At 31.1% G+C, this 16,729-nt stretch overlaps 2 protein-coding genes across 2 annotated transcripts in view; one reads left to right on the top strand and one right to left on the bottom strand.

Annotated features, from left to right (window-relative positions):
* LOC136971091 (Bardet-Biedl syndrome 7 protein homolog) overlaps positions 1–7,569 on the bottom strand; it is a 44,958-nt gene extending 37,389 nt beyond the window's left edge. The window contains exons 1-5 of the mRNA XM_067265566.1: positions 7,441–7,569; positions 7,259–7,324; positions 4,068–4,130; positions 2,713–2,888; positions 949–1,135 (exon numbers count right to left, since the gene is read on the bottom strand). Coding sequence (XP_067121667.1) covers positions 949–1,135; positions 2,713–2,888; positions 4,068–4,130; positions 7,259–7,324; positions 7,441–7,479 — 531 coding nt within the window. The 5' untranslated portion in view covers positions 7,480–7,569. The remainder of the gene's footprint in view (positions 1–948; positions 1,136–2,712; positions 2,889–4,067; positions 4,131–7,258; positions 7,325–7,440) is intronic.
* Positions 7,570–8,734: 1,165 nt separating this feature from the next.
* Positions 8,735–10,060, top strand: LOC136971098 (ribosomal silencing factor RsfS-like protein, 312). The gene has a single exon (XM_067265578.1). It carries the CDS (start codon positions 8,818–8,820, stop codon positions 9,790–9,792), a length of 975 nt encoding a protein of 324 aa, XP_067121679.1. The 5' UTR covers positions 8,735–8,817; the 3' UTR covers positions 9,793–10,060.
* The last annotated feature ends 6,669 nt before the right edge of the window (positions 10,061–16,729 follow it).

Below are 16,729 nucleotides of genomic sequence, written 5' to 3' on the forward strand. Positions count from 1 at the left end.
CAACACAATTAAAAAAATATTTTTTTTATGCAGTCAATAGGGACCGCATAAAAAAAGTCTCACATAGAAAATAACTCAAAACCGTACGAAATAGAATTTATTGACAACAGATGTCAGCACTTGACTGCATCGTCTCGTCTATCGTCTGTTTTACATATTTTTGTCCAGGTGGTGTTTTTTTGACTTAAAAAATAAATTATTTAATTTTTCGCATATTCATGCAATAATATTACTATAATAAGTTCATTTATGCTATAATAAGTTTATTTAGCTATAATAAGTCAATGTGAGACATGACGAATCGCACGAGACTAGTCGCCAACTATACCGCACAAATAAAAAAATTGCACAAATTAAAAATTCGCATAAAAAAATCACACAAATAAAAAATCGCACAAAAAAAGACCGCATAAAAACAGGTTTGACTGTACTGTAATAACTTTAAAAATCTATAATAAAATTTATTTTTTTATTAATGTGCTCAGTGTTTAAATTATTTTACAACCCCATTAATATACCATATCAAGACGGGATATTTTTACATGAGAATGGATTAATCATTTTTACATTACTTCTTATGGGAAAGGTTGGTTTGGTATACGTCCAATTCGGTAAGTCCAAACATCAGGAACTGATTAAGGTCGTATACCGAGGTTCCACTGTACTCTATTGTACAACCTAAGAAAAATCAAGTTTATTTTACAAACGTGAAAATATAACAGCTTAAATCAATAAAATTTTAATTTTAATAATAAAAAAACTGAAATTAATTTTTTTTAAATTTTGAATTGATAAAAAAATTTTAAAAATTACTATTAAAAATGATGATTTAAGATTATTTTAAAATATTTTTATATTAAAATATTTTAAAATAATTATTTAAAATTTTTAAAGATTAATAACATATTAAAAGAAAAATGTTTGTATTTCAAACAATATACATTTTACCTTTAAAATTCTAAGAACACGATCTTGACAAGCAAGTACTGGGATGAGAGTGTCAGTTTTCTTTGATGGCACCACAGTAATATCATTAATTCTATCACTTGATAAATAATAATTTTTATCTTGGCATTCATAAAAGTGATTATAAATATAATTTCCACATGTATAAAGATCATTTCCATATATATGCCTAAATAAAAGATTAAATATTTAATATTTTCACAAACTTTTTAACACATCAATTCAGTACTTTTAACAATTTCCTAATAGATCATCAAATAACAACTCAAATTTTAAAAAATTACAAATAACACAGATCTATTTCAGAATCAATATATTAATAATTCAACAAAGAAAACTGTAAAATTAACTTTTATTCATTTTCATCATTAGAAAGAAATCAATATGTTACTATTGTGGCAATATGCCATATTAATGTATATATTAGATATAAGTTTAGTTTTAAGTTTTCTTTCTTCTTTGTTCCTTCTTCTGTTTTCTCGAATTTTCTATTAACATTCCCTCCTGTGGGTGGGGTAACCCTTTCCACGAACCACATTAACAATGGGAAGTGAAGGTCCTGAAGCTACTAGAACGATAAAAAGGTTCATTCTTGGGTCGGACTCTCGGTGAAGGTAGCCGTGAGAAAGTTATGCTCCTGCTCATTGTCTAGAAGGACAAAGGGAGACGAAGGTGGCCTACAGAAAGAGAAAGGGCCTGCTAACGTAAAGAGAGAGAGACAACATCCCTTGTATACGGAGAATCTTTGAAGAGATCCGAAAAAGATCATTGAGAAACAATTTAGAGTGGTTCCCCACCAGAACAGCGTCAATACCAAACAGAGAACCCGGGTATTTGTTATAACCTCCTCTATCACACTAAAACTTCTTGCTATTCTTCCTTTCCTTTTTAGTTTATAATTTAACATAAGTTAGTTGTAAGATTACAAGTTGGTCTTCTCTTATTTGTTGTGAGCACGTTCCTTTGATCTGTATTCGCTGAATTCCTCACCCCAATTTTGGATATTGTATAACATTAAGAGTTGGAATCCGAAAGAATCCTGTATATTGCTAATCATGTGAAAAAAATAAATAATTGTTGTTATTTCTTTTTGAGTACTGCCTCTCATGGACTATTGTACATTTGCATGACTATCACACTATGAAAAAATGTTTAAGTGATCAAAGAGCAGAAATCAGAAAGAAAAATGTATTATTAATAAACTATAAAACAAATTTTATTTGTAGTTATCAGTAAAATAAAAATTTTAAAGATGATGCTAAATATTTTATACAAATATAAATATTATAAATTTAAAGATAAATGAGATACTTTAATATAAACTATAAAACAATGTAAATCTTCAAAAATCATATTTAAATAAAAATTAGATAATTAAATTGAGTTAAGAATAAAAACAAATATAAATTACAAATTTAATAAAATGTTTAACTAACAGAACTCAAACTAAATCTTAAATAAACAAATTGCCAAATAAAAACACATATTTAGTACAGATCTATTTTAATTTAATTTTTGGAAAGTCATTTAACACAAAAGATGTTTGTTCAAATGAAATTTTATAATTAAAAAGATTTTAAAACATAATCTGTTGATAAAATAAAAAACTGACAATAAAATAATATATATATCAAAGCATTACACATTAAAAATAATCTAAAAGGTTCAAGTTGATTTTTAAACAAAATTGAGCAATAATTTTCAATGTATGATAATTATTAGCATTTAAATTAATGAAAAACTTACATAGACATAATTGATTCTGTCATATTTGTGTCAAATTCTAAAAACTGTTTTCCTTTTCTAGTGAATCCTTTAACTTCATTTCCAGTGGCTATAAATATTTTATCCTGAATTGTTCCTAATGCTCCACCTAATTCCAAACGTGTAATTTTTGTTCCAGGTAAAGTTTTAAAAATAGTCTGAAAAAAATTAATAAAATTTTAATAAAAGCAACAATATGTTATATAATGCTATATACTATTATAATAATATTTAATAACAGAATCCAATGACAATTTTTATAAAATCAATTTCATTTAACTATAAAAAATAAACACATTTAATTAATTAAAAATATATTACAAATCATGTAGATTTAGAAACAATTTAGAAATGATGACAAATAAAAATTTAAAAATAACTGGAATGGAAAGACTTACTGAATTTATAAAACATTTTCTTTTAATTAATAAAAGTCTTTTCATAAAGAAAAAGAAGTAAAAAGTTACATAATTCTATTATTGTAACTACTTTTTTTATTGTTCTACTATTCCACTAACTTAATAATTTTTATAATATAATTAGAATATATACATAAAATGTACTATAATATAGAATATTTCATATCAACCATAATAATATCTATATTTGTTGCAGAAGCATATTCATAGGGTGCAGAAATGCCATATCTTGATAGTAAAACAATTAGTTTTGTTACTTTAAAATAAAAATAAATAGAATAATGCATATCACACAACTTCAATGGCAGAAAGTAATTTCATACAAATAGAAAAAAAGAGAAAACCTTAAACTGATACTTCTTGGAAACACATGAAAAAATATGAAGCATGTGGCATTCTGAGCAATAAGCAGCAAGAGGCATCTCCAAGCTCTTTTTCCAAGAACTACACCCAGCATCTCAGCATCAAGCCATCATAGCTTTGAATTGTCTGTATCTGCATTTTATCTCATTTTTTTTTTTTTTTGCATCTATTAGCAAAATGTATCCTAAGGTACAAAAAGTCCTTAAAACACATTTGTATGATTTACTAGGTTCGTTTTGGGTGTGTAAACACTCAAAAATTTTTCCCATATAACATAATAGTTATTACTTCTTCACTTTATATCATTTCAGCTTATGAAAGATTTTGTAGGAATGCTCTATTTTGGATATTGGGGGAACCTATATTCATTTTTTAAAATTTGTACTGGCTTCGAAAAAGAATCACTCACTTTTGCTGGTTTATTGGTTTAGTGGTATAGTAGAACAATTATTATTAATATTAACCAGTAATTGGTTGTTGTCTTTCATCAGATTTTTAATTTACTTCATAAATTAAATTTTATTTAGCATGATTAAACTATAATCTTTAAATTACCTGTGTTTCACTTTTCTTTATACCAAAACACATCAAGACTCCTGATTGATCACCAACAGCAACCTAATAATCATTTTATTTATCAAAATTTATTTTAACATTTATTTATTTATCAAAATAGTTTATTTTACAATGCTAGTATTTAACATAAAAAAAATATAGAAAATCTCATTTGCAAGTTATGTACTTTTGTAAAGTATTAAAGAAAAATTGCATTAAAAGAACTTATATATTCTATATTATTGTATATTGTATTTGAATATGATGCCTTTATCAGATTTATTGAATTGATAGAAATGAATTTATACCAAAAATCAATTTTGTAATTTGATAATTTTCATAGTTATTATTACAGTCATGATTTAAATAGTGATACTTGGTTGATACCAGGTGCTAAGTATTATGCTTGACTAAGGTTAATGCATAGGTAGTAAAAATAACTATTTTAACATTGTTATGTGTACTGTAAGCTTGTGACTCCAAGCTTAAAAGTTTATAAGTACATCTGTAGTGCAATGTAAATGGCATAATTAAAGATGGTAGAATAGCTACACTGAAGAACAGTAAAGTTTCACGTATCTGAAAGCCTTTTACCAGTGCGCTTAACATCACACTAAACAAAGTAATTACAAACATTTTCGAACCTTAACGGTTCTTCTTCAGGTAATGATCCCCTAACGGAATGCGCTTCGATTTAAGAAGTCATAATCTGTACATCTGTATGTGCTATGAACTTTTATTCTGATATTATATGTTATATTGATTTAGCCATGATTGATGTCTTGCACACACAACATCTGTTAGTGTCTTTAAGTATGTGCTTTCTAAATTTTTTATGCTTACGGCCTGATCTTGTATGACAATCATAAACCATAAATTTCTTTTATATATTGTGAATTAATCACATTTACCAGTGATTATGCATATTTGCCAGTTTGTAGTGATAAATATGATAAATTGTACTTAATTAATCAATTTATTGAACATTATGTATAATCACCAGTCTAAGATGGTAAATCTAAAAAATAATGCATTCTAGTAGAATAATGCGTGATGGTAATTAAATTTCAAAATACAAATAATTAAAAATTAATTTTTTGAAGACAGTCTGCACATCAGCACAAGCTTTTAGTGGATATAAGATCAACAGTCCCAAAGTAGTAAGGATGGAAAATGCAAGATGTCCGAAGCATCACTGGTTCTAATTTTAAACTTGTGTTTTTTAATTGGACTATTTTTTCAATGTTTTAAAGGGAATTTTTAATTTTGATGGCTAAGTAGCCTATAAGAAAAAGATAGTTGTCAAAAGTGTATTCCAAAACATTAAAATGAAATAGGAATTACAATTTATTCTAACAAACTGTCTTCAAAAAATTCATTTTTAATTACTTATATTTTAAAATAATGCATTCTGATCAAGTAACTCTTGATTAGAAAGAAATCAAACCCAGCACTAGACTGAGAGATTACAATCTGTGTATCTCATAAAAAATAGAACATATCATCGAGACATTAAATGTAGTCCTTATAAAACCATATTTGGTTCACACTTAAAAGGTAGGCTGAAGATATCATCCTTACCTAATGATGCTGTAGCAAATGTTGCAGCAAAGAGGAGCTACAAGAAATAATTGAATCACTAGTCAAAATCAATGTCAATTAAAAGAACCCAATGAAAATATTTCAGAAAAACATTGAAAATGAACAGCCTCACACAACCAATCCAACATGACCATCCCCAATTTGCCAACCAAAGTACAGTCTAGTATGGAAGTGATCAATTTTCTATGATCTAGAACAAAAAAAAAAAGTTGAGAAGAAGTGAGAGAATGCAAAAGGTTTTTAAACCTGTCTTTTTCTCTCTTTGTAACTTGCTCAAGCAAAGAAACTGGAAAAAAATAGCAGAGCCAAAGGAATACGACATTACTATTAGCTATCGAAGATGACAAGTACTGTCACTCGAGAACAAATGAGGAACATCTTTCATAATCATAAGCACCTGAAATTAGTTTGTGCTTTGTAACGAACAATTTCTAGAATAGAGAATGTACTAAATATCACGACCCACCAGTGGCCAAGTGGTTCTGTTCCCCAAATGCCAGGTGTTCAGTCATGAGTTGGTCCCTCTCCAGGACAGGCCTGCCACGTGGGGTTTTCAAAGTTTTCTTCACATCCGTAATGCTTGAATAGGGGCCAGTTACCCTTAAAAAACCTCCCAGAAAGCATCCCCCTAGGCAGATTGCCCAAGTGTTGAATTGCCATAACTTAATAAAACAAACAAACAAAGCCAAATATCACTCTGACTTTTAGGAAGTGTGCAGGAAAAATCAATTTTGGGAGGTGAGGGGTATCAAAAGTGCTCATGTAAAGGAAAGTGTAATTCAATGAAATGTAAATGCAAGAAAAATAAAAAAAATCACATAACTCAAAATGTCACGATAGTTTTCCACATTTAAATAAGGAGTACGAATTATTCAAATTCTATATTTTTTCCTAATAAATTTTTTGATATTTTTTGTACACATAATTCCAATATTAAGCTGAAACAGGTTCTTTTAGTTTCTTTATATTCATTAAATTATCGTCTTATTTCAAAAATGTTATATATTTTTGAAAAACATTGCCTACCAACCAAATTTTGGCTGTTATATAGATTACTCCCTATGGAATTTTGGGACCTGAGTATCTATCTGAACTCAAGGGACCAAGACGAGTTCAACAATACCCTACTTTTGGACCGGAGACCAAAAATAAGAAAGTTATCATATTTACAATTTCTTGCCTTTCACAATGCATTCTACACCATTTTAGAGTTTTCCACTAGGTGGCATTCGACTGTTTGTACTCTCAACAGACTCCTCCCGGAAGGGAGCTGCCGGCAGGCCGCTGAGTGTTTAACATCACTAGTATTGATTTTTGGTAGTTCTCAAACAAAAGAGAAAAAACAGGAAATGTATACTGAACTACAAGCAGTGCCACCTTGTGGAAAACTAAAATGGCGTAGAATGCATTGTGAAAGGCCAGAAATTGTAAATATGATGAATTTCTTATTTTTGGTCTCCGGTCCAAAAGTAGGGTATCGTTGAACTCGTCTCAGTCCCGAGTTCAAATATATACTCAAAATCCCAAAATTGCATAGGGAGTAATCTATATAATATCCAAAGTTTTTATCAAGATTATTGTATACATACTCTCTGACAGATGTTTTCTTCCGTCTGAGGTAAAAGCTTAGTTGTTTGTGGTGACGTCACGCCAACCTGTATCATAAAAAGGAAATCTCATAGAATAAATCATGAATGCCGGTAATTTTATTACAGAGTTCAGAAATTCCGTATATTAATTAACATAAAGAAATATATATTTTAAAACTTACCTGTAGATAATCTACTCGATTTAAATTTAATTCCATCATGTTTGCTTCTATTAAAATTTAAGAAACTGAAATGTATGCAAACAAAACAAACGTGCCTCCTCAGTATGTATTGATTGGTAGTTGCGTCGGAAGGCGTGACTTCTGAAACTTCTTAAACGCCATCTACAATTTAAATCTTCACCATCGTTGTTTAAAAATTCTTTATTTAATTAAATATGATATACAGCACCTACATTGTTTAAATTTTGAGTATTGAAATGTAATTTAATATTTCGTTTCCTGTATTTATTTAATATTTTTATTGAATAATTAAAATAAGCAATTTCACAAAACTTCAATTTTAGTCCCGTGTACAGTACAGTACATTACAGCAATATCATCATTTTTTTAAACCTTATTTAGGATAATTTTTTGACGATGATTTTTTTTGTAACTCTTTCCGCCCTGTGGGCACTAAGAGGGCTTCTTATAGTAAGCCCATTATGGGTTCGGCCAGGCCCACAGTGAGGCGGCCGGGTGGTGAGGGACGGAGACCGACATATTCGGACGGACCACCCCCGAAAAATTCCTGGGGATTTTTCGACCCGTCCGGATTCGATCCCGGGTCCCCCAGGGCGGCAGGCTGCTAACCTTGACCGCTCGGCCATCCGGCCGCTTTTTGACGATGATTAGTGAGTTGTTGAAAAATTATCAAAATGTATGAATATTTGATGAAATTTATTGCATTGGAGCGTCCACAAACCGCATAGCCCAACGTTTTGCAAATTTTGACCTCTCCCCGTCCTGATAACTATGGTCGGGCAAGTGACCGTTACCCTTAAACAACACAGTATCTAAGTTCTTCAATATGGTAAAGATCTACAATTAATACTGTGCTATGACACTTCGTGATTGACGGCCGGATGGCCGAGCGGTGGCAGCCTACCGCTCTGGGGGACCCGGGATCGAATCCGAACGGGTCGAATAATCCCCAGGAATTTTTCGGTGGGTGGTCCGTTCGGATATGTCGGGCCCCGTCCCTCACCACCCGGTCGCCCCATTGTGGGCCTGGCCGAACCCATAATGGGCCTACTAAAAGAGGCCCTCTTAGTGTCCACAGGGCGGAAAGAGTTAAAAAAAAAAAAAAAAAAGGTTCCGTTCTGGAATATCTTACACACCGATACACGTATCGGGGTGAAAGATATTCTCGAATAAAGAGTGACGTTAAAGATGCCCATGCACCCAGTTGTAAAGTAAATAATAATTAAAAGAAGATACGATTTCGGAATAAGCCGTGTGTTAAATATTTTAAACAATAATAAATATTTTTAGATAATGTCAGTTGAAGTTTTGGCTAATGTTTGGCTATTCACAGTTTGTTAGAAGAATCGGGTAGTGATGTTTGTGTTGAATATGTTGAGTTCGTCTTGCGCGAAATGGTCAGTTCTGCTGAAAAATTTTATGTTAAACTTCCAGTCAGTACCATTACGAAGAGTTAATACTGTTGTATGCCAGAAATGCAAGTCTCCCGCTATAACTGATTTTCCTGTAAAATACAATTCAATACGCAAGTTCTCAGATAAACATTCTCTTGATAATGAAACGGAAGAATTAACTAAGGATTCGGTACTAAAAGATTTTTTAAAAGAAATCAAACAAGACTTTGGTGAAGGTACTCGTGCGAAAGAAATTTCCAATAGTCTAAACAATGAAGAAACTGAAACTGTAGAGAAAGGAAACTCAGGAATATCAAAATCTATAGAAGAAAAGTTTCAGCAATACAGAGACGACGATGCAGAAATAATATTGAGCTCTGAAGAAAAGTCTCTGCCAGTTACCAGCTGGAAGCAGAGTGTAGTCGAAGCCGAAGAGGAGGAGGAATTTTTTCTTTATCGAGAAAAAACTGATAAATTGGATCGTTACACCGAATTTTTCGAAAGAGGAAAGACCGGTGCATTTGATATTGCTCAAGTGGTACATATTTTGAGAGAAGAAAAAGTTTACAATGTGGCGGTGATAAAGATTCCGCCGGCCGCAAAATATTGCGATTATATGGTTTTGGGTACGGCTAGATCTAAACGTCATTTACAAGCGGTTGTAGAATTTATTAGGAGGTTACATAAAAAGAAGAAATTAAAAAATGAACCATATTTGAAAATAGAAGGTGGTGATAATTCAGAATGGAAAGTTATGGATATGAAAAATATTGTATTTCATCTATTTCTTCCAGAAATTAGACAGTATTATGACATTGAATGTTTATGGACAGTAGGTGAAGAATATGATACACTTTGTAATAAAAAACAAGATTTGTATGAAGATTTATTAGAACAACATATAGAGTTTTTAAAACATTCAGAACCTTTAAATTAAAATGTCTCATTAATGTGATTAAATTTGATTCGGAAAATATTTTGTCTATTCGGTAACAAGATTTTTGATGATTATCTTCAGTCTGTGAAGTTTAAATTGTTATAAAAATTATTTATACTAGATTTAATATGGAAATGTTAATTTTTTTTTTGTATAAATCACCATAATGGATATTTTGTAAATTTATCACACACTAATTTAATATAATTCAAAAATTGGATAAAATAAAATAATTGACTGATATAATATTTAAAGTTTGTTGCACCATTTTAGTAAAATAAAATTATATAAAGGATATAATTTTAAATGTATGTTTTTATAATATGGAAATTCATATTTCGAATTTTTAAAATATTGATAAATGGAGTATATAAGAGTAAACTTTCCTAAATTTTTGATTTATATATGTTATTAAGAATATATTCAAATATTTATTGGTACATCAATTCAAAATAGTGTTTTCCATCTAATTAGAATAGTACCACCACAGCAATACCACAACTTCCGATTTCTCTGAGTTAGATATATATTATAGTACTACCCTTCCAGTAATTCAGGGTAAAGCCACTCACTGCAACTCAAGCATTTATGAGAAAAATGAGTTAAAATTCTCTGTTGTGTTATGTGAATAACATGTTAAAAGCAGCACAACATAACAGTGAATAAGGTATTCAACTATTACACTGTGTTGTGAGTTTGCATCTTGCCTGTCTTTTTTTTTTTTTTTGAAGTTTTTCTCTAATGTGCATGAAACTGATTATTAGTGAATGTATTTTTTTATTTTTAAGAAAAAAATTTTGTATTTTGTAATTGAGACTGACTTACTATGTAATAAAAAATTTCAAATTATTTGCCACTTCTTTTAACATTACTTCTACCTTCTACAATGTTGTATTATATCAGCACAGATATAAGATGGAGTATATAGAAAGTTCCTTATCCAATCTTGAATTATTGGTGTAACTGCATGGTGTAACCACAAGTTGAGGTGATCATGCAATACAAACCTGTTAATCAATTGATTATAATAATAATACCTTCCAACATGATTATCGGTGTTAATGAACACTCGACGAACCTTTATGTCCGGTAACGTTTAAAATTTGTGAAATGAATGTTTTCGGCCTCACTCAAGGTCTGCTTCAGGTTAAATTGAGAAGAAATTTCAAACTTAGAATATTGTTTGATACCAGGCATTCTAAGTTTGGAATTCCTTTTCAATTTAACCTGAAGCAGACCTCGAGGCTGAAAACATTCTCACGAATTTTAAATGTTACTGGACATAAAGGTTCATCGAGAGTGTTCACAATTATAATAACTAGAATTGTTTGAATTATGTTATTCCTTCAACTCAATCATGTTATCACACTAATAACACTTGCAAGATGGAGTTTGTGTGTGTAGTCTTGCTGTGTGTCTACATAGAATTACAATGAATAAAATGTTTAGAGTACATGGCAAATAAATGTTGTAATTACAAAATACTAATTTTCTTTGTTAAAATTAGAAAAATGCTTTGCACAATAATCTGTTACTATGCAATTAGAAAAACTAAAAAAAAAGCTTTAAACTTGCAACACACAGTCTAGTGTAGTAATGGAATACCTTATCCACTCAGCTACGCTGTTAACACATTATCCATATAACACAATACATAAAGATGATGAAAAGATTTAAACTCATTTTTCTTGCAAGTGCTTGAGAGTTGCATTGAGTGGCTTTACCATGAATTACTGGAATGGTGGTACTGTGATGTATATCTAACTCAGTGAAATCAAAAAGCACCATCTATGGTGGTCTCCTTGTTATGAATTATTACAAGTATCAGATCAGCCAAATGTCATGGTTTAGGCATGAGATTTGTGGTACTGGAGTAAAAGTCATGGTTTAGGTCCTTGAATCTCGGTTTTCTTTTTACAGCCAAAAAGCCAAATCTTTTAATTTGTTCATTTTTATCCTAATTTAATTTTACTGTGTCTTACAAAACTTAGATATATCTTGTTTCGTGAATCTTGGCCAGGCTGTAAAAATATGTAGTAAGGACCATTCTAGTTAGTGAAGGGAACAGCTGGTTTGATGAATCTTTGACAAGATTACCATGCATTACTAAAAAAGGGCTCTCCAACTTTTTAAACCTTCAAAGCCTCAACAAAGTACTGTGCATTACCTGGCTAAGATACGGGAAATAATCTATACAAACATAAAATGATCAAATAAATATATATATGTTAAAATTGAATAAACCATAACAGGGAAAGTATGACAATCTCAAAAAGTGACCCCCAAGATTTTTACATTTTTGGACTCAACCTTGAAACATTGAGAAAGGCAAAAAATTTCTGTGGTTTTTTTTCTGTATTTATATATGTTAGATGATTTTGTTCACCCTCTGAAACTTCTCTTGTACTTTTTGTTGAAAATTTCTGAAATTTTGCAGAGAGATTTGTGTATTTAGGGTATTTGATGCTATTAAATTTTGGTAGTTAAAGGTTGAGAGGGTGCTGAGATAGGAGGAGGTTGCATGTCATATCTTGAGTAGGGTTGGACTTAATTTTATAATTACAGTATTAGCATTTACAGTTTTTTTTTTTATAAAACTCATTGCTATCTTCAAAATTAAGCTTTTTGCCATTTTATAATAGTTAAAAATAAAAAGTTTTTTAATAAAATATCATAACAGATGGCACCACATACAGTTTTAAATGTTACTGAAAAAGTTAAGTAACTTGATGGATTCTTAATAATGAAAGCCATTTCTAATCACTTCATAAAGGAAATATTTACTAGTATACTTACTGTATGATAGAGATATTGTATTTTAATGTTTTAATATTAAAAATGCTTGGAAATTGTGGAAAATTAATTTTAAAAACTTAAATTAGAAAGAAATTACAGGAAAATCAATCATGATGCTGTCGAGAGCATTTGTGTGGAAATTCTCTACATTTGTGTTGAAATCATGCACAAAATATGATTGTCTCCTTATAAAACCTTCTTGAGAAGTTTGTACCAGTCAGTGATACAAATTTCTGAAATATAATTGATAAAAATAAAATATTATTTTTTTTTTTACAAATTTTAATTTTAGCACTTACATTGCTTCACAGCACACTAATTGGCAATTACTGAACAATTGGTTCATCAAATCTTTGGCTAGAGCCATGCCACCAATTATAGTGAATAATTATTGATAAACTTTTAGGCTGTTTCATGTTTCTTAGAACTAACAGAAGTTATTAATTGCAACTTAAAATGTCTTCCAATTTGCATTGGAAGTCATGATATTTTAATTCAAAAATTTTCCCAAAAGGTGTAAGATAGATGCTGGCATGACTATTGTTAAAGAAAAAGTATGATGTACAGGGACAAGTTGCTGCTAATTTTGAGGTGGAGAGAATATATATTAAATGAAATAAATTAAAAATATGATTAAAAATTGCAACCCTGTGTTGTGACAATGTCACAAAAAATAATTGCTCATTGGTTTATTGGTTCTGATTGAATGATATAATCAGTTATATGGGGTGAGTTTTTTATCTTGAGACAATTAAATTGGATCTCATTATTTGGGAAAAAGGTATAGACAAAAGTTGTAGGGTTTTGAAGGGCCAATCAATTGGTGACCTTGGATGTGACCGTGACCTTCAAGGTTGTTTGAGGGTCAAGTGTTTTTTTCAATGGGAATATATTTTTGACTCCAGCAATGGAAAGAGTGGAAAATTTCACAACTGGATATACCTTTGACCTTATGGTTTAGGTCAAAGGACAAGATTATTTTAAGGTTTAAATTATAAGCTGTTTCTAATGGAAAACCATACTTTTTATTACTGGAATAGGCAGGGAGGTAAAAGTTACATTTTTTCATGACCTGATTACTTTAACCTTTAAAAGCATTCACTACTTTTAGCACTACCCAGGAGTAATGATGTGGATGTAGTAGTTTTCTGCTCTCTTTGAGTCCCCTTGCCTCTCACTATTGCAGTGCTTGTTTTCAGTGAGTCACTTTACTTCTCACCATTGCTTGAGATGTTGGTTTCAGGGGAAAATTTTATAACAAATGTTCAAAATGATGCCCTTCCACTTAGATACATTGTTGAGCTGCACTTAAAATTATCATGCTTGAGATGACCTTCCGAGGTCAAATTTGGAGTACTCAAGGTCATGGCTGATTGTGAAATTTCCCACTCTTTCTATTGTCGGAGTCAAAAATATGTTTTCCCATTGAAAAAAACAGACTTGACCCTCAAATGACCTTGAAGGTCAAGATCACATCCAAGGTCACCAATTGATTGGCCCTTCGAAACTTTACAACTTTTGTCTATACCTTTTTCCCAAAATAATGAGATCCAATTAAGTTATTTCATTGTTTCAAGATAAAAATCTCACCCTGTATAATTGATCTCATATTGGGACAGACAAATCCGATGTTTTTTCTTTTAGATCATTCTAAAACAATTTAATTTTAATGATTAAATCACAACATATTGATAAAATTAACTAGCCAATGTAGTTAATTTAATGAAATAAGAAATACATCTTTAACAGTATATATGGTTGGAGAAAGGCTAAATATGTATTGTTTACTTTATTAAATCACAGCTTATGATAAATAATAATTTACTAATTCCATAGCAAGGAATAAATCAATTGGGAGCTAGAGGCAAGAGCCTAGTTCAATTTATGCCTTTTGGAGAGGCTGAAATTAGTTTAAATTTCCATCTCCCATTTTTGGCTTACAAATATTTTTTTGTTTTGTTTTCACACCTTTTTCAAACAAATTTAATTATTATTATTATTTTATAAAATACTAATATTCTAAATGAGGACTCAGACCTAACAATTATTTTCAAAAAGTAAAATAATTATCTGAAATTAAGAATTTTTTGATATTTTTTTTGGCCAATTTTGCTATCTCTAGCAATTGCTTTCCTGGGCAGCTGCACACCTTGCCCACCCATATTGGCCTCTGGATAGAAATGTAAACTGAAAAAAATTGTGACTGCTATTTTTTTCATTTTATTTTTTTCCAGACAGCACTAGGCCTCATTCATTCATTATTTATTGTACTGTACAAGAGGACATTCCAAGTACTGCTGTGCATAACTGGGAGAGAGGTTACAAAATTATACATGTAACTTCAACAATATATTAGTTATAAATTCTTAACATAGTTATAATGGAAATGTCAAAATAATGTTATGTACCAGTACATAGAAAGAATTCATGACATTGTGACACATGCATTTAAATGATGAGCACAAAGTGGTTAAATAGAATTATTACAATGTGGGCGAGAGTGTTGTGACTAGGTTCTTATGTTATTTACAAAAATTGTCCTGCTGTAAGCTGTCATAAAGTGCTTAAATTGCACTGTCATTTAGTTATGAGTTTGTATTTTTGGCATGGCCACGATAGGTCTTTCCCCGTTATTAGAAGTTTGAGGTCATTCGGTCCTCCACAATTGGGCATCTCCAGAAGTAGTGATCACTTCCATCCAGTTCGCAGAGGTCATTGTGTGTGATATTGAATCTATATAGATACCTCTGAAACCAGCCTTGATCCATGTTGTGACTGATGATGTTGTGCTTGGGTCTAAGCCAGCTGTGATGCTCTACCATGCTCACTTTAGGGAAGTAGGCATAGGTTGAGTTCCACTCTTAAAAGCTGCTGCCTTAGTTCTGTCAAGCCAGTTTTGATGGTCTTTTATTGTATATAATAGGGAGTTTGGAGAGAGGGCCATTTTTTTCACAAGCTTGTCTGCTCTCTATCTTGATTTCCCTTGTGAGCCTTGATCCAGTTTAGGGAGAAACTTATTGAATTAAAGAGCATTTTGTTTATCTTGTGAACAATGGAGTTTGTGTCTTCTTTGGCTGTTATTTGAATGGCAGTTATGCTGTCAGAATAAATATTGATCTGTTTGTAAGAGAACCTCAGGGCACACTGCTTGATAGCCTTCCATATAGCAAAAAGTTCCACTTGTGGTACACTATAGCCTTTGTTCAGCTTTAATTGCTGCAAGTGTTATTCTGTGTTGTGCATATAAACTATAGTTAATAGGCCTTGTTGTTTAAGTGTAAAAATAAGGTCGACATCTCTTCGGTGATGACTACGTCAGAATAGAAGACACTGCACAGCAACTAGGGCTGTTTTTGTTTAATCTCAGTGTTGTTGTTGTTGAGGTCACGCAAACGGTCATGTGCACAGGTGATTGGATTCAGGAGGAGGCGATTTGAGAGATAGTAAGTTGTGTGGAGGAAGTTGGAGAGACTGCGCATCAAAAGTGAACCACTCAGATGCCAGATTAACAACTAATAACAGTAATTCCAAAGAAAAAGAGTACATGATACAAACTTTGTAAAATATTAAACTAACTGATCTATATTGTAAGTGGCTGTGAGAGTGTGTGTTCACAAGATTCACATGGAGATAAATACCTGTAGTTTGAAGGATCCATTTGTACACATGATGCAGGAGAGGATTTGGTCTGTCCTTTGGGAAGGTGGAATAAACGAGGAGGTTAACACGTTAGAATTCTGGATAATGTTCTGGGTCAGAGTCGCTCCTATATCCACTTCAGAGGCACAGAGTTAATGGTATTGGTCGAAGAATTGGCGATAACTTTTGTTATAGGACTGGATGACTACTATAACCATCAGAAGAATGGTGGTGACTTGAATCAGGGAGGAATGAGTGATGACTGCTTCATTTGGCCATCAGTTCTGACATTAAAAAGGTAGCACATAGCTGGGATGTCAAAGGATTACAGGGAAAGTGTTGCCACCGAGAACATGCAAACTGAGAAGTTCTCAGGTAGTAGTTGACAATATACTAATATAATCAAAATATAGATGACAAACATGATACTAACAGGTTACAATTGAAGACATATATGGTAATAAGGATTATGAAGTTTTATAAGAGAATGGAACAGTGAGAA

The sequence above is a fragment of the Centruroides vittatus genome, unplaced genomic scaffold, assembly GCF_030686945.1.
Source record: "Centruroides vittatus isolate TY-2023 unplaced genomic scaffold, ASM3068694v2 contig_2311, whole genome shotgun sequence".
In the NCBI taxonomy this organism is placed as follows: domain Eukaryota; kingdom Metazoa; phylum Arthropoda; class Arachnida; order Scorpiones; family Buthidae; genus Centruroides; species Centruroides vittatus.